The sequence below is a fragment of the Trematomus bernacchii genome, unplaced genomic scaffold (assembly GCF_902827165.1).
Source record: "Trematomus bernacchii unplaced genomic scaffold, fTreBer1.1, whole genome shotgun sequence".
Lineage (NCBI taxonomy): Eukaryota > Metazoa > Chordata > Actinopteri > Perciformes > Nototheniidae > Trematomus > Trematomus bernacchii.
This window is the reverse complement of record NW_022987564.1, coordinates 12601386-12621931: the sequence shown is the minus strand read 5'-3', so window position 1 is coordinate 12621931 and position 20546 is coordinate 12601386. Positions and strand designations below refer to the sequence as shown.

At 44.2% G+C, this 20546-nt stretch overlaps 1 protein-coding gene across 5 annotated transcripts in view; it reads right to left on the bottom strand.

The window, feature by feature from the left end:
- Positions 1-19415, bottom strand: part of ash1l (ash1 (absent, small, or homeotic)-like (Drosophila)) — a 32302-nt gene extending 12887 nt beyond the window's left edge. For 3 of the 5 annotated variants that reach the window (XM_034124717.1, XM_034124722.1, XM_034124721.1), the window contains exons 1-12: positions 19131-19408; positions 18101-18197; positions 14461-15263; positions 8950-13300; positions 6254-6923; positions 5670-5843; positions 5467-5561; positions 3435-3508; positions 3246-3291; positions 2903-3011; positions 2531-2737; positions 2254-2400 (exon numbers count right to left, since the gene is read on the bottom strand). In XM_034124717.1, coding sequence (XP_033980608.1) covers positions 2254-2400; positions 2531-2737; positions 2903-3011; positions 3246-3291; positions 3435-3508; positions 5467-5561; positions 5670-5843; positions 6254-6923; positions 8950-13300; positions 14461-15069 — 6482 coding nt within the window. In that variant the 5' untranslated portion in view covers positions 15070-15263; positions 18101-18197; positions 19131-19408. Of the gene's footprint in view, positions 1-2253; positions 2401-2530; positions 2738-2902; positions 3012-3245; positions 3292-3434; positions 3509-5466; positions 5562-5669; positions 5844-6253; positions 6924-8949; positions 13301-14460; positions 15264-18100; positions 18198-19130 lie in introns of all 5 variants that reach the window. The other 2 variants (XM_034124718.1, XM_034124720.1) reach the window with 2 other exon arrangements.
- Positions 19416-20546: the final 1131 nt, after the last annotated feature.

The following is a 20546-nucleotide window of genomic DNA, read 5'->3' as shown; positions in this document are numbered from 1 at the left end:
TTCTAGCACATTCCCCGGTGTTAATAAACAACAGGAACCAGAACAAATTCAATTAATCTTTAAAAACAAAAGAAATGGAAATCTAATAGTTTTCAGGTCACTCCTTTTTTGTCTAGGGAGAAAATTACAAAGTCTAAAAAAGGAGGGTTCAGCTTTTAGAAGTTTATGTCTTGAAGTAAACCAATGTTGACCAGGCCCAGTTAGAATTAATTAAATGAGAGCATTTTAAAATCAGGACAAAAGGAGAAGAGGACTGGCCAGGTTTTTATTTGCTCGATTTGGCAACTGCTTAACACCTCGTACTCCCTTATTTCCCCTTCTCCAAACCAAAGCAGCGCTCCAGCTTTTCGCTATTCTTCTAAGAATAAAGCAGGCTATTCTGTTCGCCAGCCACTTGATAATTTATTCCTTCTATAGGGGTAAAAAGCTGGTTCAGCGCATTGTCTTCAGACACTACAGCTGTATCTAAGGCCCGGCTCCATGTAATCTCTCTTCTGTGACAAGATGGATGACTCGTCAGGCTTTGTGCTGAAAATCCTCCATCCTTGTGGAGTCTTTTATTTCAGCCCAGCCACTCTACAGTACACACAGTGTCCTAGATTAGTCCTATGCTGTAGGGCAGAGAGTACAGTTGTATTCTGGCTCCCTGGAGGTTGTTAGCTGTCACATTCTAACCATTTTAACTGTGCTGACACATGTTGCAGACATTTAACATAATGGTTAAATACAAAGAAAAAGTAGGTCTCACTGATAAAAGTCAGGCACAGAAAAAGCCTGCCAAACCAAGTCTCCTATTGCAGGGTATGTAGCCATGTTGAGAGAACAATCCCTGAGGAAACCAGTGAATTGTTTTGGCATAGTACAAGGTATTTAAGCCATTTAGGTCTCTGAACACTGGCAAAGACTCACTGAGGTGATCGCATCAGATTATCCCCACGCAACCACAATAATAAGGCTGGGGTTTCAAGTCAGAGCTTTGTCATTTAAAGCGCACCTGCTACACACGTCTCTATCAGAGCTTGTATAAGATACCCAAACAAGGGCAACCCAATACTGGCAAACATACACTGCATCTACTTATCTGTATCTCAAGTAAAGTGGTTAAATTGCTAACCTTAATGAATGCACACAACTTCAGACATTGTCTAAATATAGAATTTCTTCCACATAGAGGGGATCTAACACAACTATAAACCCTCACAATGATTTATAGCTACAAGATTCATTACAACTCAAGGTAACCGATACTGAAACCACTATTTGATATTGTGTGCGAAGACTTCAGATAAAATAGCCATAGCAGTATTTGTACCGTACCATAATGATTATTTCTACGCATATGAACATCTTTCGTCCCCTTCTGGTACTTTCCCTCCATTTGCCTCATACAGACTGAGTAACAAATTACCCAGCTCACACAAATCACCAGGCACACAAACAAATAGCAATTAACTGAAACTATTTAGGTAATAGGCTGGTATTTTCCAGTTCGTTAACCGTAAGTGGCGGAAGCATTTAGAAAAAGAAACGCTGAATTATCAAGCTGGAACGTTTTCCAATCAGCTTTCTCACTCTACTCTCACAACTGAGCAGGACTCGGCTTCACTTGTTTATCACTCCCTCTTGAATATACTGTGTGTGACTGTTGATGTCCCTCACAGTCCTTAAACATTCCCTGTGGAGTTTTAGGACCCCTACTAAAGCCACAGAGTTGTTTTTTGAGTTAACAGGTAACACAATAAGATACGCTGATATAAGCCAACAAAGATAGGGAAGAAGAGGATAATAAACATGGGTGTAAACAACGCTGGAATTTTAAAAAGCGCAATGTTTAATACCTGGCCACGAACTCCAAAGATATAGGGCTGCATGTCACCTCTACTATTATTAGATACTAAACTATTAAAATGCAAAGGTCAAAGGATGTATTACTTCCTCGTTCTCTGGATTCAGGGCACCACGATTGGTATTACAAGACAGGACAGGCTGGGGCTAATCAGGCAGCTAATTTCAATAGATATATCTCTGCAACACAATCTTTGAATATACACATTCTGTTCAAATGTATTTGCCCGCTACAGCGTACATATCTGCTCTGTAAAGTACATACCATGTCTGGCTCAATTACCCGTCCTCAACTTGGACATGCCCATTCTTTAAAGGGTTTCGTCAAAAATGTGCTTTGGTGAGAGAACCCAAAAGCAACAAAGGGAGATCAGGAGGGAACTGGTTTAAATCTGCCATGACACCTACCACTTCTGCATCTCACAGTTGGGCTCACAGCTGTGGTTGATGAAGCGCGCCTCATTGCCCATTCTGTAGCTGTCGATCACCATGCCGCTATCCAGGTTCAGACAGTACTGGCCACTGTGGGCGAAGTACTGCTCCATCATACGGCTCCTAAAATATGGTGGGAGAGAAAATTAAAAAAGAGGTTTTAATTTATTTCCATGGCAGGATAAATAACGTCCTGAACATAGAGAAGAAACAGACAGAATTTATTGTAGACTACGTGACAAGATTGTCTCACCTAAACTCTTGTTCGCTAACCACCTCTCCCAGGTACTCGATGATAAACTGTCCAGAGCAAAGTGACTCCTTGGTGCGGATGCCCCAGCCCTTGCCCTCAGCCCGGAATCGCTCCAGACACTGGACCCAGTCGTGTCTCTGGATGTGCTGGTTGTCACACTGATCATTAGAGGGACAGGTGCTGGGAGAGCACTCAGCAAAACTCATCCTGGGGGAAAAGGCAGTGAAATGAGGCTGACTCTTGATACCCTGTTTACTTTCTTTTCATTAAGGTTTCATTATCGAACAAACAATGTCTCAACAACACTCTCGAACAAATATTGACTTTCTTCATCAAATAGTGGCCGCTATATGCTTTGATTTATTTTCTTACCTATTCAGACAATCATCCAGGCAGGCTTTATCATTAATGTTCTCACGCGGCTTACAGTTGCATGTTGTTGTTTCATAACCAGAGAGAGGCTTCACATCCACATAGACATCTGTGACATAAATGGGGGATTATCATTATACATTTACAGCTATTGACACTCTCAGGAATTTGTATTAATATTAACATTTTTTTTTTTTTACAAAAACAATGCATATAATGGATAACACTGACCACAAAAGTGAAAGTAACAAACTCAATAAAACAAAGAAATGCAAGCACATAAATCAATTAAGGTTAAAAAATACATTCTGTCCGAATCACTGGATAAACTCTGGATACTCACTTGATCTGATCTTTTTATAAAGGGGGACATCCGGCCTTTTGTAAAGCTGAAATAGAAAAACAAAGAGGGTTCAGAGACAGAAACCAACATGTAGGTGGGCCTGTACATTTTGAAACTACTTATCAGTAATTGACTGTGAGCATGGGAAACCCCTAAAAACACCAAACATGACACGATGTGATTTATCACCTGATCGTGTTTCCACAGCCATAAGATGTCGTAAGGCAACTGGAAATCAATGCGCTTCTGTCTCAGGTACTTCCCTGAAAAAACAAAGCAGGGCAAATTTGAGAGGAAGAAATAAACTTGAAACATAAAAGAAAAGGGAAGCAATGATTGACCAAACATACAAGGGGTGTAACAATTCTTAAAGTCCATAGTTTGGTTCAGACTAAAATGTTGGCCTCACTGTTCTTTTTTAGGGAGTTTCTGGGTTTAATAATATCCACTACAAGAACATTTCAAAAACACTTTAGTAGATTATCTTTATAAATTAAATTATCTAAATGAACCACAAAAGATGCGTTTTCGGTCTCTGCTTGAAACCGTTACACCCCTAACGGCCCGTCCACACAGCAGCGTTAAAAAAAATCTTGGAACGCTTCTGCCCATTCACTTTGAATGAGGTGACGTCACTTTGCGCCGAACTGCATTGTGGGCAGCAGAGCGGAGATTTTCAGGATTCAAAGTTGAGCAATGTTCAACTTTTGAAGCTGAGGTGGAAGCGTCAGCCAATCAAATCCTGTGTATGCAAATCTGACGCTAGCCAATCAAACCGCGTGTATGCTGGGAGAGACATACCACAGGTCATTTCCTCATATTCCAAAAAATGGAGGAGAAATTAGCGGTAGGGAATCACCCGGTGCTTTATGACCAGACCTACCGGGATATAAACCGGAGGAGCCAGGCATGGAGGGAGGTGGCAGAGACAGTGGTAGGTTTTCGCCTGTTTGGGGAGTTTATATCCAGTTTACTTCGGGCTTTTTTGCTTTGTATGTCGGGGACGGGGGATTCATGTGATTGGTTGTTGGTGCCTTGCTCGCAAAAAATTCCCCAAGCTTCAGATACGCCCACCTCCAAGATTTTTTTAACGCTGCTTAGTGGACGGGCCGTAACAGCTAAGCGAATCACATTTATAATCAAAACCGGTATGAAAATGAGACTCTTGATGAAACATTTGGGGGTTTTCACCCATCATAGCTGTAAATACAGGCGTGTGCTGACTGTAAAGGCGAGGGTCCTGTTCCTAGAAGCAGGTTTACTGAGTAATCTGTATAGTTTTGATTAGTAAGCCCAGAAGCCCTTGGTGACTAAAGTAGAAAGAGCTGTTAGGGCTTTTAGTCAGCAAAACTGTTAATTAATCAAACATCATGAAGAGCCAATGTTTTACCTCTGCTCATAGAAACAAAACTGATGAATAGAGGAGGCACTGTTAGGAAATCATCCAGTGGTAAAGTAGGTCTAGCGATATGGCAAAAGATCTAATATCCCAATAGTTTTCATATCTCAATAGCAATATACTGTACATCTTGGTATATAACGCTTTCTGGCAATTCAATAAATGCACAGCAGCACCACAAACATCCCCACATTCAAATAAATGGAGAGAATTTAATTGGAAAAATCTAAATTGTTTCATTACTACTCCTAAGATAAAAAGCAAACAAACATTCTGGAGGCAATGTGGCCAAACAGATGCAAATCATGCATCAATCTTTTGGATTAGCCCCAAAATAGGCCATTCTGGAAAAGAGTGAATTCAGTATTAAATGAGGTTTTAGGATATTTAAACTCCAATAAGTGTTCCATTGAGTTATATTGTGTTCCATGGGCAATATAACTGAAGTGGTTTTGAATTAGGGTAATGACTTGGTCAAAATCCTACTCACAGCTGGCAGGAAGGCCATTACAAGAAACGGGCCTGATGCAGAACCAGCCAGACATAGACAATGTTAGGTAGTGTATAAGAAATATATAGGATAGAGGACTTAGGACTTATTCTTGTGAAGATAAATGAACAGAAATTGAATTGAAAATAGATTAGGTAAAGCACAGCATAATTTAATTGACATTAACGCAAATTATTGTATAAAAGGTTTTAATATAAAGTAAAATACTAAAGTTATTTAAAAAGCAACATGACTGACACAATCAAACTTTTAAAAGGCACCAGAAAATAAAATATCTTTGACTTGTCAGGTATATTAAAAAACAGACTCACCAACATGTATTGGAGGCGGAAACAATCCATAGTCATGTTCTCCAGGTATGTATTCCAGCTTCTCTTTCTTTAGCTGCAGGAGCTGACTCCGGGGGCTGCATGGTTTGGAACAGAAATGTTAAAAAAAAGTTTTACTTAAGTTAAACTGGTGCATTGACATGTAAAATAAACATCAGAAGATTTAGGATTTCTTAGAAACTCACTCTTCGGACTTGTACACATCCGAGTAAAGTCCCGCCTTCTGAAACTTCTTCTTTGGAGGTCTGGCTGGTCTCTTCTCCCGTTGGGTGATAATGGGTGCGGGCGGAGCTTGTTCCTCGGGGACGGGCGCTGGGGGTTCTGGGGAGCAGTGGCCATCTGGCTTGCTTTCCGTTGAGCTAAAATAGAACCATGACAAGGTTTCAAGTGGCGACTGGATTTCATATATGTTGCCTTTCGTATACTCAGTGTAAATCTGTGTCAGTACTAGGTAGGGCTGCTCAATTAATCGTATTTTAATCGCAATTACGATTTTGGCTTGCAAAGATTATGAAAACAACATAATCGAAATAAAATTATTTTGATTTTGATTTATTTTTTTGGTTTTTCAGTTGAATTATACTTAAAGTTCAGGGTAATCAACTGTTAAAAACATACTGTTCACATTTTTTTTTTAAATAAATGGATGTTTTCAAAGTAAATAGATAATCGTTTTTTAATAATTGTGATATCAATTATTGACCCAAATAATCGAGATTATGATTTTTGCCATAATCGAGCAGCCCTAGAGGATTGAAAACCTGCATACCCACGAAATTGCTGGAGTTCTTCCTGAGTAAGCCAGCTTCTTCCTGTCCCAGCTTTGGACCTCGCCGCCAGATTGCCCAGGTTCTCCTCTCTATCTGGCAACCGCTCCTCAGGCTCTTCTACCTCCCCGTCCTCCTCTTCTTCCTCGTCTTCCTCATCCTCTCCTCCGTCCCACTGCTTCTTCTTCTGACTTTTCCTGCACTGGCCCTGGACTACTGACTCAATAGCCTCTGTCACAGTGTCCTCCTCCCACGCTCGCCCCCCCACTGGCCGCTCTGCCCCTCTGTCCCTTTGCCGGGTCGGATTCAACTCGACCACCGGTGGGGGGGATGGCGGCGGGGATGGTAAGGGGTGTTTCCTAGGACGTCCGGGACCCCTCTTCTTCACCACGTTGTTTCCTGTACGAGCTTGTCTCTGCAGCTTCTTGGCACGCAGGATTTTGTTGACGTGGTGCAGGCTGTGTTTGGAGGGCTGTGCTCGATAGGAGTGGTGGGGCAGGGAGGCATCCAGACAAAAGTCCTGAGAGGGGGAGAGGCAGGAGGAGGAGGAGGCAGAGCTGTGCGAGTGAAAAAGTGAAGGTTGGTGATGGTGCTGCTGCCGGTGGTGCATGGATCCTTCGGGCCCTTCAGGGGGCGAGAGGGCAATGCCTCTTGACTGGATACCTGATGACCCTAGTCAAAGAAAAAGAGAAGATAATCACTGCACATGTATTATGAATAATGTGTAACGCAGAAAGACATGAAAATGCCTTGGCCTGTAATCATGATTGGTTATCATGCAGGTTGAATATTAAAAGCAGTAACAGTAAATAACGAAACAGACTTTTATTATTATTGAAATTTCAAAAACATTTGGATGGAAACCTCACACCTGCTCTTTAATGCTGCAACTTATCCTCTTACAGTCCTTTTATCCCCCTTACTCTCACTCTCAACTAATACTCCTCAGTCAGCGTGCATCTATCTACCTCCATCATCTCCTCTAACACCGTCCCATGGCCTACTCTCCCATTCCAGTACGCGACCGCTGGTTGACCCTAAATCCTGAGCTCTAATCCAGGATTACCCTGGCGTGGTTTGAACTGCACCATTCAGCCTCACTGGGTACTTTACAGCTAGGAAAGAGACAATATAAAATGTTCATGTTATGGCTTTCTTTGCAAAGTAACTGAAATGGCTATATAATCCTTATAACCATCAACATATGCTTTAAACTATTAAAATGGCACTAAAACATAGTGAAATAACTTTTTGTTTATAACTTTTTTTTTGCATTTCAGATACAACTAAACATAAGGTCCGCCTACATAATTAAAAATACATAAATTAAACAAACAAATAAATAGAAAGTTATAAAAAATGTGCCTGTGTCTTTCATACAAGATCATTTCAGATTGTTTTGTAATGAGGCTCTATTTTTCCCTTCTCTACCAAGATAGCAGGCAAGATGGCTTTTTCAAGTTACTTGTGAGAATATTGATAGTTCGATACAATCAACCAGCTTTTATTGCAATCTGCAGTAAAATCCTTAATGGTCCCATCCCTCCTAAACGGATCTTGCTTACTAACATGCACATAAACACGAACACCCACTCTACAAATGCTTACACACACACAGAGAGACAAGCACAGCAGTATTTGCCAGGGGACACACTGATAAAGACTATTGCTGAGACCCTGTGTCTTAAATCTGCAACATTAGCTCAGCCCAGGTGCTGGGTGTACTAAAGTACAGGACCAGGCCTTACATTGTGGGCTTTTGATGGAAATGTCTACTAAATATAGCATGTTAACAAAACACTCCACCCCTTTTGCTCTGGCTGGAATGCTATATCAATTGTGGCCAACTGTGGCCATCCACACTCACAGAGGAGCCAGTTTAAGTCATTACGCATGCTTTTTTTGTTGCCAAGCCTGTAACCACTAGTAAGAGCTACCAAATGTCAGACAGTGTATGCACAGGGGATGTCAAGAGAGCTTTTCTCTTACTGTAATAACTGGCCCAATCCACTTAGTATTTTCTTTGTACAGATGGGAGGGCTGTAGATCCAGAGCAGATCATTATCTAGTGCTGTTTGATCTAACCACGGCTGAAGTTTGGTTGGTTCCAACTGTAACCACTACGCAACTCCTCAGTAGTATGATGGATTTTCGGAAGATACACAGGCTTCACTGAGCCGAGATCAAGCAAGATCTGAATGCCCGCTTGCTGTGCCATATGGCAATGTCTAAAAACGGTTATTGCCCAAATACATAGTCCGGGAACTAGTGCTGGATATAATTGATTTCACACAGTGCCAGTTTCATCGTAGCTGAGCCCATGCATAAAGCTCATCCGACTTCAGCCGCAGGATTCTTGATACAACTGCATGCACAGAACTAGTTTTGGAAAACAAATTTGGTGCAAAATTGACTCCAATAACCCTAAACAATGGCAAATGTAATTTGCCGTGAGCAAAAGCGTATGACCTCTATAGGATGCAATGCATCCCATACTTGACTGGAATATCCAAGAACAAATGAAAGCAAATAGCTCCCTGCTGCTTTTCTTAGTGCATCCTATACAGCCTTTTCTTAATTGAAAATTAGCAATGCAGATGCTGCTGTTACTTATAATATTAAATTCCATCATGAAATGCCCTAATGTAGGCAGCACATTAATAAAGATACAACTGAATTCAGTACAAATTAGACTTACCCAAGTCTCTCCTTTCTGCTGACGTCGAGCGGTCCTTCCTTATTGGTCGGTCCACGCGGGAGAAGCTCGAGCTCTCTGTGACTGCCTCAGTCTTTCTGCACTTGCCCCCCTTCAGTGTAGTGCGGGTGAGAGCAGAGGCAAAAAGATTAGTAAGGTTTGGAGAATCATGGGATCCAGGCTCTAAATCCACTGCTGGGCTGAGAGGCTCCTCATCCTCACTGTCTGAGCAGCCTGCGGGGTCTTCAGGCTGTCCTTCTGAGAAGGGACCCTGGCCAGGTGACACTTGACTTCGTGAAAGCTTAGAGTAGTCTGCCTTAGAGTTGCCCCCCATCCTGAACCAGGACTCTACTGGATGGTGACCTTTTGAGCTGCTACCCAGTGCGAGCCTTGAGGGGCCGAGACAGGACATGGAGCTCTCTTTGCGCTTGTACCTTTCTGCAGATGAGGATGAGGAAGAAGAAGGGGAGTTGGCGGAAGTAGAAGCAGCTTGCTTGCTGGCACTGGTGCTGGCTGTGTCCCGTCCAAAGCGGCATCGTTGTAAAGACTCCGCCATTCCTAAACTGCCAACTCGCTCTGCTTTCCCTGATGCTCCGCTGTCAGAAATCCCTGCACTAGCCCGGCTCCCTGATCCTCCTCTTGCTGCCTCCTCTCTGTCCTCTTCCGCACAGCGCTCTCTGTGTTTGTGTCTGTGTTTGTGTTTGTGGTGCCAGTTGAAGGAAAGCTCAGAGGACATGGGTGGGTACAGGACAGGGGACCTTCCTCCTCCCAGGTACTCCTGCCTAAGCAGCTTATGTTTTTTCTTGTGAAATTTAGAGGGGTTAAGTAGGAGATGTGAAGGGTGGTGATGATGCATGTAAGATGTGGGGGGAGGAGGGGGGAAAGAGGGTGAGTGGTGAGAGTGGTGGGAGGGGGCTGTGTGTGGTGACTGGTGGTGTGGGTGGGGATACAGAGCACTAGCTGGAGGAAAGCCTCTGTAATAGCCCAAACCCAGAGGCCCAGAGGAGTAGGGAACGCTGTAGGAGGGGTGGTAGAAGCCCCCGCTGGAGAGTGGGAATCCAAGCCCAGGTAAAAAGGGAACATCAGACATGGACTCCCTCATTTTGGGAGGCCGCCCCCTTTTCTTCTTCATGTCTGGTTTACGAACATAGTGCAATGGGTCGCAATGAGAGTATGCAGGATGGGAGTAAAAGCTGCCGAAGTTAACCCTGAAGATTGTAGGCAGGATGTCTCTGTGAACATAATGATGAGGTGGAGGGCCGCCTGTGCCTCCTAACCCACCAGGCCTGCTCCCCACTCCTGGCCCTCTACTTGTTCCTGCTGCCATGCCTATTCCACTGCCGAGCCGGTGTCCTGTGGTACGGTGTGCTATCCGTATTTCACTAATTCTCACAACAATCTCATCCAGCTCAGCAAGAAAGTCTGGGTCGTGCCGCCGGGAGCGCAGCTGCAAGTACTTCTTCTTGCGTTTCCTTTTCTGTCTCTTTAGCTTATCGTAGCCGGGGCACCGTGGGCTGCGGCGTTTGCACTTGTGCTTATGTTTCTCCTTGTGTCCTATTAAGGAGGAGGCTGGAGCTGCTGGGTGAGGTCTCCTGGGATCGGGTGATGTCCCCACCCCGTGTGGTGATGGAGAGGGAGAGGGACGGTCCAAAAGCACAGCGGAGTGTCGCCGCCTGCCTCTGGAATTAAGGCCCAACCCTGGACCCACAGCTGAACTGATGACCCCCGGCATTAATAACTTACTGCCCATCCCGTGTGGCATCCCAATACCACCCAAGCCACCTGCTTTCTCACCCCGGTCAGAGGTGCTGTTATTGTCCGTTCCTATACCACTGTCACTGGGCACAGTCTCCTCACTATGTGACTCACTGACTGGTGACGGAGTGGCTTCTTTTAGTTCAGTGAGGGGGGCAGGGGAGGTAGGATGGAGCGGCCTGGGAGGGGAAAGCTTAGGATAATGGTAGTGCTGCCTGTAATGGTTGTGGTGGTGGTGATGGTATCCGCGGTAAGATGCCTTTTTCTGTGAAGCTACTGTGGACATAGATGATGTGGAGCCCAACCCTGGGTTGCGTGGATTAGGGGCCGAAAAGGTTGGGGGAGGGAAGGAGAATGTGTTGTGGCTATGATGGGAGTTAGCATAGTGAGAGTGACTGGCAAAGTGCACAGAACCGGGCTCCACAAAGCTGGCATCGCTGATGGGACTGTGGCCCCCACTAGACTGTGAGAGGGAGGGGGAGGGGAAGACTTGTGAATGATGGTGATGGAGAGGGGAAGTGGTGTTCGGGGATAAGAAGGGTTCTGGTGGTGGTGTTGAAGCTGTGGCGTTATACCCCGATTTTGGCTTACGGCCTCTCCTCTTACCCATGTATATTGTACCCTTTTTACTGACATTAATTTGTGGCCCTAGTTTCCCCCCAAAAGAAGCAGCAAGGGAGGACAATGATTGGGTTGTAGCTTCCACAGAACCAACAACCGTACTGGGTTTAGGCGAGTCTTCTGGTCTTGGGCCTAACAAGATTTGACTGAGAATACGTTTCCGTTTCATACTTTTCATTTTATTGATCTTGCCTATAATAGTTTTCATGATTAGCTGCCCATTGCCTTTGCTCCGGAACCGTTTTTCTCCAATTTCCCCGGCCTCTGGAGCCAACGTTGGAGGCTGACCCTCCTGGGGTAAGGTAGGGGGAAGGCGCTTTGGGCGTCCACGTTTTCTAGGCATAGGTTTAGGGGGGTTAAGGTCCACCTCTGGGTGAAGCACAGGGGGATCCTGCTCTTCTTTGGACTTCAGTAAAGATGAAAAGACCTTGGAGGGAGCCAGCTTGTTAGGAAGGCAACCACGGGCCGGAGCGTCAAGCCTTGGCATTTTGGACTTCGGCCTTCCTCTTTTCTTTGCCAGTGGTGCAAAGAGCTGTGACCCTTGACTTTGTGGCACAGGATTTGGTTTGACCTTATTTGGGTTCGGAGGCCTGCCCACGGGTCTCTTAACCGGCGGTAACGGCATTTCCAAGCTTAAAGATAAAGGCAAGTCAGTTTGTCTCTCTTCAAAGGGACTGTCGTGGCCTGCTATTCCTTCATGCATCCCACTCATTAAACGGCCCCAGCGGGGTTTCCTTCCCCTGCGTTTTTTAAGGGGTTTGTTGTCCTGCTCCGCTGAAGAGTCTATGGATGAATCTGGAGAATCATCTCTCAGAGGTGTTAGTGGGCTTTCATCACCATCTGGCTCTGGTGAAGAAGACGCCCTATGTCTTGCAGCCTCAGGGGGGCTAATAGTCCGACCGGGTCGGCTACTATCCCGATTGGGACTGCGCTTACTTGGACTAGAGCTCTTCTCAACTCTCAGTGACTGATTACTAGGCCCCCTGTCCTTCCCTTCTGGCTTTCCTGTTCCTGTTGCAGGAGGGCAGTTGGTTAAGTCCCTGGGGCTGTCGCTGTCCTGTTCTCTCTCACTGGCACTGCTTTCCTCTGCCAAGGTAGGACTCTCTCGTGCATGGTGTCCTTGTGAAGGAACAGGGGAGCCCAGGTGATTCACTGCACTCAACGTCCTTTGCTCAGCTGAAGTGCTGGAAGAGGATGAAATGGGACAAGCTGGCGAAGACGTGTTATGGGGTTGGCCGTGAGCCGGGCGTGACTGTGACTTAGAAATGCTACTGTTGATGTTGTCGTTGTTGCTGTCCGTTGACATAGCCGACAGGCGGTTATTCCCATACGCGAGTGCTGGACTGTTGCTGCGACTGCTGCTGCTGCTGCTACTAGCTTTCCCAGCCCCTTCTGTCTCGTCTGTCCTCAAAGGTGTCAGGGAGGGTGAATTGTCCATACCATTGTCTTTGTTCCTAGAACCATAGGGCCGACCAGGTGGCCGTGACACAGGAGGTGGTGGGGAAAGATGTAACATTCTTGAATATGTGTTCCTATTGGCCATAGCCCTGTCTCGTTGCTTCGCTGTCGGGGCCATAAAGCCTGAGTTTGGGAGAGGAGGAGCGGGGTCAATCTTTGTGGGTTTAGCTGGCTTAGGGGTCTTTGATGGTGGGCAAGTTGCTATGAGTTGAGCTAACTTCTCAGTGACTGTGGGGGCTCCCCAATTTGGAACACCCTTTTCCTTGTCTCTCTGATTTTCAGTGCTGAAGTTGTATTGAGGAGGTTTGACAGCTTCAAAGCTGGGTTCTTTAGATGCGGGTAGTGATGGAGAAGGTGAAGATGTCCGGGGGTTGGGTTGGGGAATTGGTGTTTTCTTCCCAGAGGGATGGGTTTTGCTGTCCGATGGAGGGCGGTGAAGGTTAAGGGGTCTCTCAGATGTGGTGGTGGCTGCTTTCGTGTCTGGCTTTGTGTCAGACTTGCCATCAGTCTTTGGTGAACCCTGCACAAAAACAAAGAAGAGACGACAAGTTATAAAATAACTAGAACAAATAGAACAAATAGTAGGTAACTGGGAAGAAATATTTAATAATGACATTTTTTAAATAGACTGTATTGATGTACGTATATCGTATTTTTTATCAAAACACTGGAACACATTTTTAAGTCATATGCTAGTACCCAAAAACAAATTTGAGGTGCCATAAATTGAAGGCTGCTATAGTGAACTGCTATTACTGAACCTAACACATCTGACCTTTACCTAGGAGTACAATCTATTAATCAGAAATAGATTTCTATAGTATTGCAATTCATTGATAAGATTTTCTGTCTGCAGCTCCCTGGGCATGCCCAGGGGGGAAGTTATAGACTCAACTCAATAACACTTATCAGGGTCAGATTGGGGACAGAGCGGGACAGACAGAGAGGGGGTCATGCAGGGGAGGGGGGAGGGTATGGCCGTGCAGAGACACAGACGGAGGGACAGTGGGGGCAGTGGCATGATAAATAGGGACAGGCCAACAGAGAAAACAAAGAAAACTAAAGAACAATTTATGCTCCACTCTTTATCTGTGCACCAACATGGTAATTACTATGGTAAACTTTTTGTGGACCACTGACCTAATCAAGACTGACTTATAACCCTTTAAGGAAGTAAGGTAAATGTACAAATAATAACTATACTACATTGTATTGATACTAGTCACCAAGTATCTGACGTTCTTTCACTGAAATAATAAAACATATTTTATTTTAATTTCCATAGCCAGCAGGAGGACTTTTATTTTTATTTTGCATTTTGTTTAAGAGTTCTTTTTTTTATTTAACAGTTTCTGAAATGCTGCAAATCTTTTTTGTTCAAGTTGCATTGTTTAAAATACCACTTCATTCGTTTAAAAATGTTTTCTTTCAGTTATGTTGAACTATGTATACTGTAACAGTTCAGTGGTCAGCTACAGTACATGCAACATTAATGAGTTTGTCTTCCTGACAATCCAATTTTGCAGCAATAACTAAATTGAAGGCAGATGTTGAAAAAGTTTATCTCAAATTTGCAATACAAGTTATCTCAATACTGAGCGTTACGGTAAAAAGTCATTACAATTACACAAGAAGCCTCTGGTGATAACTACATATAATGACAATGTTCTCCCGCCTTACCCTTTTTGTCGGAGCGCTCCCATTCACTTGGGAGGCAGACAGGGTGGTAGTGCTGGTGGGAGGAGGAGCAGGAGGTGGTGGCGTGGGAGCTTTAGCAGAGGGGGTTGAAGAAGAAGAGGAGGCTGGTTTGTTGACACTTGGACTCTTTTCCTTATCTTTTCCCCTGCCACTTGAAGGACTCTGGTTCTGAACGCCTGCCCCATCACCTGTAGCGGCTGCACGGTTTCCACGAGCACCGCCTCCTCCACGGCCCGTGTGCCTCACAGTGGCCTTGAATGCTGGTCGGCACACATAATTCTCCAGGATCTTAGGGGGCTTCTTCATGCGTTTTGCTTGAAGGCCGATCTTAAGTTTGACATTGCCCTCGGACAGGCTGCTCTCTTTGATGGAGAAATGGGACTGGTCACCCCCGGCGCCTCCTGGCCCACTTGCTCCTGCCCCTCCAGGACCAGGAGCAGCGGTGACAGCTCCCTCCTTCTCCCTGTCTCTTTTCTTCTCATCCTCCTCTTCATTCTTTCCACCCCCTCCCTCCTTTTCTCGCTCCCCCGAGGAAACACCTGAGAGAAGAGGGGGTGGCGTTGTAGTTCCCATCTGATTTTTCGGATCCATCGCAACTTTACAGGGTGTGCAGGTTAACTAGGGAGGGGATGTTGTGGATACCAGGTAGAGTTTTTGTTGGGGGTTGGGATAAGGGGTTAAGGGGGAAAGGGGGGAGGGGATAACGTTGAAGGTGAAGCTCTCCTTCTTCTGAAGTGGCTTTTCTCCCTTCCTCGGCTGTCCAGCCCTCTTTCTCCGTCCTTCAACTGTCAGAGTAAACACAGGTATAGCAGAGAGAGAGAGAAGAAAAGGGAGGGTGAAAAAATAAATCACATTAGTCATCGGCACAACAACACAGGACATCAACCACACATTGACAGCTTTAAACCGTGCCCGGCAACCAAGAAGTATAAAATGTCTTATAATGAATGATATTGGAAACGTAGACAGAGGGCAAACAGTTTTATCATCTATTTGGTTAGAGGGTGTCCTTCATCCTGTCTGGGTCAGTTTTTATGAAGTGTACGTCCTCAGCGCCTATAACATTCTGTGACCTATTTACAAAGCTGAAGCTTTCCTACCTGAAATATTTAACTTTAGGCTCAAGGACTGAATTGTCCACTAAGCCCTTAATGTCCAAAGTCAATAGTTTATTCCACAGTGCTGCCACATCCTTACGAGGTGTTACAGGATAAGATGCCAACTGAGCAATCCCTTAAAGTCCCTCATTAGTTGGAGTGAACTGGGTGCCTGTGATGGTGGCAAAGTGCTCATACCCAATGTTAGCACAGCAGCAGCAGAGAGAAGCATGTTCCTTAATTGTGCTCCTTGGAGGACAGTCCGATTCAATAAAGTTGTCTACAGCTCCCCGTGGCCACTGAGTGATTTAATGCGGATTCGCCCCCAAGCAGGTGCTTTCTCCGGGTGAAGTCATTTGGAGGCAATTCAGAACTGTGACCTCAGCACATTGAGCCCTCTGGGACTAGACAGAGGATCCGGCCGCCTTTCCCAGCCCTCGCCAGCAGCAACTGAGAGTGAGTGATAGAGCGTCAATGTGCCGGCGGTTTCTCTGCGCCCTACATTAGTGGAGAGCACTAAAGGAGCCACTTAATGGAGCCAAAGGAAAGTCATACAAGTCGACACATCACTAAAGTGTCAGAGCAGAAGACAAAAAAACTGCCCTACAAAGAGTCTTAGACAATGTTTGTTTTAGATGATGACAGTGGAAAACAGTAGTAGAGTTGATGTTTTTTTGTTGGACCACACAGTTAACTCTACCCGATTTTTGGAGACTGGCCTGTATTTCCCCCCCACGCCCTCTTTTCTGTGTTTACTTCAATTACTCACTCCATTTCGCCTCAAAACTGTGCTGTGCAGACTCCCCCTCACTACACATACCACACTCAGATCACACCTCCCTCTTTTCTCTAACACTCCATCAATCTCTGTGTCCTTTCACAGTTTTCTTTAAGCTTTTCCGTCCTCTTCCTTCTTTATTTTGCAAACTTGAAAGCAGTAGTAGCAGCACACAAACTAACAAAGTCACTGTGCTCTTTCTTTAATAAAAAACACATTTCACTCACCAACCCCCCTAACTCTGTTCCCGGTGTCTTTCTCCAACAGAATGACAAATGCTCTCCTCATTCTTTTATACTAAGCGCTTGCAGTGATACTAGCTGCTTCCGCTGCCTGACAGCAGCTATGCCAAAAATAAGCCACTGTAGTACCTTACTCTATAAGAGGCTACTGACACAAGTCTAGAGAATAGTCGCCCGGGGGAGTAAAAACATTCCTCTCACCTCTAACAAGCCAAACCAGATATATTTACTGGCAGTTGTTCTCCTGTAAATGATCCGACACTGGGCTGAACCGTTTTTCTAATTTGTGATTGATAAGCCGTAACACTGAAGCATATCATTATCATGTTTGGGAGGTATAGTATTTAAGTAGAAGTTAATACTACACTGCACTGCAGGCATATCAAGTTTATAGTCATACCGCAAAACACCCGAATGACAGAACTACTGGTTTTAAAGACAGAAATCAGTCATGCCTGTATGTTGTCTGCTTTACCTTCACAGTAATAACCAGAAGTTTAAGTAAAACGACCGGCATATAAAACAAAAGTCAGATATTCAAATGAAAAACAGGAGAATCAATAATCAATATCAGGCCCTCAACCTTAAGAAATAGCAGAGCAGGCAGGAACGTAGTAAACAACTTCCCGCGCCCCCTCCCATTTCTTTCCTCCCCTTACTCCCTCCCTCCTTTCACTCCCTCCCTCACTTTTGCACACGTTGTTCATAACTGCTGATTTCCCTTTGGCCATGGCAATAGTATCCAACGCCACCCACCCCCCAGCCCCACATCATCAACATGAGGACTGGCGTCTGCCCTCAGAGCTCCGTGTCATATCCAGGGCTTTTACTCCATCTGTATAAAACCGATACAGATCCATGATCAGGGGGGAAAGCAGCCACATTTCTTAACTAGTAACATTAGTTTATATCCTAAAACAGCGGAAGTGCTCTAACATAAATCCATCACACCGTGGCTTTAAACTAAAGATGTGTAAACCTCGAATATTGCAGTAGAGGATGCAATAAATCGGACCGGAGTGACAGGTGTCAATCAGAGCACCACCCTGCAAGTCGGAAGAAGTTCCTTCAGTTATTTAGTCCTTAAGAATACTCTACATAACATTGTAATTAATTAGACTTTCCCTCATGTTGCGCAGAAAACGTGGCTGTCCTGAGGAGGGCTGCACAAGCCAAATCTGCTTTCGGTTTCCTGTACAGTCAACACTAACTCGTGAATGTGCGACCGCATCACCCTTAATGTACTCATATTCACTCAGCACATCCATTCCCGTTTAGTCATACGCATAATTACTGTCAATCGAAAGGAAATCCGGCCTCAGAAACTCTGCAAGCTGTTAAAGTGACACTGCAATGCATGCAGTTGGGAATTAATTCACTTGTGCTTAAACATTAAAATCGGATGAAGGGAATGTTAACTCTAACAGTGAGGAATCTGATTCTTAAACCATTATGTCAACAGTAAACTATAAATCCTATTCATATGCCAGATGATTTTCACTCACCTTTGTAATTGTCCGGAAACGGTGTTCACATTATTTGGCTCTGTGTCCTCCCTTCGCGTGTATCAACGTGGGGGGCACATATTTTATCTTCCAAGAGCTGAATTGCCAAAAACCAAAACATGAAAAACGTCAGATTTGAGCTATGATCAACGCAATATATCTAATGCAAGCACCATGAGCTAAAGCTAACCTGAGGGGAGTATTTTTGTCCCAAGTATTCAAGCTAGAACAACACAGCACGTTTTGTCTTTTTAAACGTGCCAAATAGGTTATAACAAGATAATAATAATCTTGAACACAGCCACAAATCAAATCAGAAATCAAATCAGAAACCAAAGCACAGAGCTGTTGGCCACAAACAAAAAATAGATATTGTTAACCTTGCCACCTCCAAAACCCAAAGTTGCGATGGGTTAAACTGAGTGTCACCATGTAAAGCATCCCCCCAAAATATTAATTTCCATGATATTAAAGATAATAGCAGACAGGGCGGTGACGTAATGAGGATATCGTGGTTACTCGGCGCTAATTATAACCCATACATTGTGCAAGGTTTGTTTATTTTGTAACAAGCTAGTAGCTACAATCCGTCCAATAATAGACGGTCTGTGCACTGGCAGCGGCTAACTAGCCATCTATCAGCAGCCTGTTTGAAGGCGATTTAGGCATATTCCGCCCAGCACAGCTTTAATTTACACTGTGTGTAAACTGCAAATCAGTAGCAAACGCCTACAGCATTCAAGCAATTAGTGTATAGCGAGTGAATATGACACAGCCCCGGACAAGTGATGCACATAATCTCTCATCTCCGTCACATTCTCGTAGGCACTCGTGTTACTACATCCCAGCTACGACGGCTAACGATGCACTAGCATGTCAGCTAAGACAGAAAAACCTCCGGACGTGTATTCAAACACAAACGCACACTTAAATCGATAGAAAAACACACGTAAAAAATGCGGGGAGTTAAATTCCAGTGATTAGAAAATAATAGATGCAGCGCAGTGTAGGTTATTAAAAAAACACTAACTGTCAACAAAATGGCGGCTTGCGTTGAATCAACAGAGACCCGAAATGGATCTTCTTCTATTCCTTCTTCCTCGTTGTTAAAATCCTTGTTCCTTACAGCGACTGGTATCCGTAATAAACTCCCGAGATGCTCCGAAATCCTGTCCGACACACCGTTAGCTGGGCCTGGATGTGTCAGCACGGGCCTCTCTCGTTAATCGGGCCTCCATGTCTACTCAGCCCGTATCGCTACTGTGTCAGTACAACACGGGCATTCTCAGTCCCGGAGAGGAGGGAGGGAGGGAGGGAGTCAGGGAGGAGGAGGACGGGCGGAGGGGAGGAGAAGAGAGCAAATGTCGGTCGTCGTTCGCGGTTTCTGCGGTCCCTGGTCATTGACAAAAAATGTCTGTTTTTATGATTATTTCACTTTTTTGTTGGTTGCACGGAGCGCTGTGTTTTGGGCCATTTGCTGGAATGCAACAGTCAACTGTCAAAGTGGCGGCGCCGAGTGTCAACATAATGTTGTATGTAGTGTATTATACAGACAGGAGGGAGCACTTCAGCCTATAAATAAATCAGCTCCAGAAGGATATGATGTTCTGTTCTGTCAGGCTGAAATTATCAATCAACTAATCGATCAGGTTATATAATATGTTATACATATTGGTAAACATGTGTAGGCCTATAGGCTAAATGTTTCAATTTGTGGTTTTGGGATAGGCATTTTCAATTGTTTTGCTTATTTATAAACAAGCTTTAATCATTAATCAGTCACAAAATAGAAACAATTATAACTGAAAATGATCAATAGTTTTGGTGCGATGGTTTTTCATTTTATAAAATGTGAGAAAGTGGTAAAAAAAAAAAAATGCCCATCACAATTGACCCACGACTTCAACTTTTAAACTTTTGTTTAGTTTACTTTCAAAAAGTTAAATGTATTATCATACCAATCAAAGAAAACTACCAAATCCAAAGCTGTGTTCATAATTTAGCTTATTAAAATGACTTTATTAATCATCCAAATTGGTCAGTACACAGATATAAGTCTGTATTATGGCTATGACTTATTCATAAAGCTGATTTAAGAGAACACAGTACCATACTGTGTATTAGGTCAGGGCTGTTGAAACCATAGGATTTAATATAGTTACAGACAATAGTTATTTACAGGGCAAAAAGCTGCCAGTTAGTAACGTTGTTGGTTTTTAGTTCAGAGGACGAGGACCATACAAGTATGAACAGGCCACTTTAAGGCAGGTGTGTATTTCTGTGGGATGAGTGACATTTTTGAATTTTCTACATTCAATTTAAACAGTTCTGCTAATATGTTTCCGTTCCAGAAAACACAAGAAAGAATAATTAAACTTTATGAAGGAGCAGGTATCTGTTTCACTATAGTTGATTGTGGTTTATTATGCATGGTTCTTGGTTCTAC